The 2,619-nt window shown below is 32.4% G+C and overlaps 1 protein-coding gene across 1 annotated transcript in view; it reads left to right on the top strand.

The window, feature by feature from the left end:
- The window catches only part of LOC106870719 (hypoxia-inducible factor 1-alpha inhibitor), a 40,325-nt gene extending 39,138 nt beyond the window's left edge, over positions 1–1,187 (top strand). The window contains exon 8 of the mRNA XM_014916887.2: positions 662–1,187. Within this exon, the coding sequence (XP_014772373.1) occupies positions 662–706 (45 nt within the window). The 3' untranslated portion in view covers positions 707–1,187. The remainder of the gene's footprint in view (positions 1–661) is intronic.
- Positions 1,188–2,619: the final 1,432 nt, after the last annotated feature.

Below are 2,619 nucleotides of genomic sequence, written 5' to 3'. Positions count from 1 at the left end.
ATATATATATATTATTCTGTTGTGTCTGGGGAGAGTCATTTTCTTTTTTGTGCCTTACGAAATATATATATATATATATAATATCAGGGATAAAAATCCAAATTTACAGGTAAAAACTCAATTAAATTCAATTTATCAAAGATTAAAATTAAATTAAGTTTCACAGTATATAATATATAAATATATAATTTAGAGAAAAGAACCAAAGTTCATGAACTCATCCATGAAAATCCACACTCACATATAGAAAAATTTAATAAGTAAATACACTAAAAAGAACTATAATAAAATGATTATTACTTTGTATTTTATTATAGTTCTTTTTAGTGTATTTACTTATTAAATTTTTCTATATGTGACTGGATTTTCATGGATGAATTCAGGAACTTTGGTTCTTTTCTCTAAATTATATATATATATATATGTGCGTGTGTGTACATATGTGTATGTGTAACCAACATATTAGTCTGGCCTCTATCCTTTGACCTGTCCAGCATGTGAAGCCTTACCAGGAACTTGATCTCCTCTGGCATAGCTCTCAGGGTCATTGAGACACACAATGCCACCAAATTGCAACACGGCTATCTTTAATATCTTTACCATGATACAACTGCAGTTTTGTCTCGCCAATGTAACTTGTGAAACATTATCTTTTTTGCAGGTTGCTCCATTTATGAGAACAATGGTCCTTGGAAGGTATACTTAGCCTGACTAACCAAGAAGAAATGAAACCCAAGAATCATTCAAAACAGGAGGACTGGAATTTTGAATGAATGCTATTTAATATGCAAATATCTTGTCTGACTGTTAACTTCAGAACTGGTTTGCACTCCAATATCAACATTTTGGATTCATCATACTATATTGTTTAAAATATATATGTATATGAGTATAAATGTGTCATATATATGTGTATATAAGTATGTACATATGTTTTATATATATATATGTATGTGTGTGTGTGTATATACATATAAATATTTGTATTTATCTGTGTACATATATGTGTGTATGTAACCAATATTGGCTCTGACCTTGGTTAATGCAATAGCACAAACTGGTATATAATAATATACATGTTAAGATGTACATACACTCACACACACACACACAAAGATTTTATCTTATGCCTGAAATCAGAGACATATTTCTAACTTGTTCTTTCAGCAATAAAATCTGTATTTCAAGTTGTCTGTGTTTAATATCCTTCTTTACTGTACTTCTATATAAAACTGGCCAAAGAAAATAATAAAAAGAAAATATAAAGAAAAAACTTCTATTTTGCAAGTTAAACCTGTTCTTAGGGATATTCGGGATGGTGATTCCAAATATACTAGCAGCTGATTAATGAGTTCACTAACAATTACCTAAAACAATGTAGTAAGTTATAAATATATTTCTTAAACATTCAATCTGCATATTTGTTACAGAAGAAAATTACATGAGACTTTTGTGCACAATTGCAAGCATGACTCTGTGGTTAAGAAGCTTGCTTTCCAACTGCATGGTTCCAGGTTCAGTCTTACTGTGTGACACCTTGGGCAAGTGTCTTCTATTATAGCCCTGAGCTGACCAAAGCTTTGTGAGTAGATTTGGTCAGTGGAAACTGAAAGAAGCCTGTCATATGGAACAAAGTATTGATGGCTAATCTCAAAACAATGAGCCTTAGAAAGATGACAGAGATATGTGGCACATTGCTGTACCCAAGAAGACCCACTCACAACAGAATTGAGATCCTAAAATCAAGGTGTCACGTCAAAAGCATTGGCGTGGGTGCTGGTGCCATGTAGAAAAGCATCCAGCACACTCTGTAAAGTGGTAGGTGTTAGGAAGGGCATCTAGTTGTAGAAACCAAACCAAAACAGACTATGGAATCTGGTGTGGCCCCTGGCCTTGCCAGTTCCTGTCAATCTGTCCACTCCTTGCCAGCATGGAAAATGGATGTTGATGATGATATATTGCCTTAATTGGAAACAGGTAAAGGTTGGTAACAGGAAAGGTATCTGGTTGTAGAAAATCTTTCTCAATAAAATCTGATTCAGGCATGTATGGAAAACTAGATGTTAAAATGATGATTGACTTCTAAAATTTAGAGGCCACTTTGACCATTTCTTTAGTATCAGAATATATGGAAAAAAAGTGTGTTTAGTCAGGTTTATTACATTTACTCATATAAAATACATTGAGAAAATTAAAGTATCCTAAATCAGGGGTTTTCAAACTTTTTGACTTGCGGACCCCTTTATATTTTAGGCTTTATAAACGCTTATGAAATTTATACATAAATATTTGCTTAAAATAACATATTTTTACATTTATTTATTTAACTATTTAACAAATAGGTTTATTGTCAATTAAAAGATTTCGATTAAAAAACATATATAAAATCAAATTGCCCATAAAAAGTATTTGCTGTCCACTGTCTTGTCCTTGCGGACCCCCTGTGGTCCACGGACCACAGTTTGTAAACCCCTGTCCTAAATGAAACAAAGCAAATTTGACTGTGACTTGTGAATTTTACCAATGTCTAATCTTATTGAGTTATTAAATAACAAGCCAGTCAGTCAGTTCAATCCTCATTGGAAACTACCACAGAGGTCTTTGCGGTGGTCTTAATTT

The sequence above is a fragment of the Octopus bimaculoides genome, chromosome 17, assembly GCF_001194135.2.
Source record: "Octopus bimaculoides isolate UCB-OBI-ISO-001 chromosome 17, ASM119413v2, whole genome shotgun sequence".
NCBI classification, from domain to species: Eukaryota; Metazoa; Mollusca; class Cephalopoda; order Octopoda; family Octopodidae; genus Octopus; species Octopus bimaculoides.
Note: the sequence above shows the minus strand (reverse complement) of the source record. Positions and strands in the feature narration are given on the sequence as shown.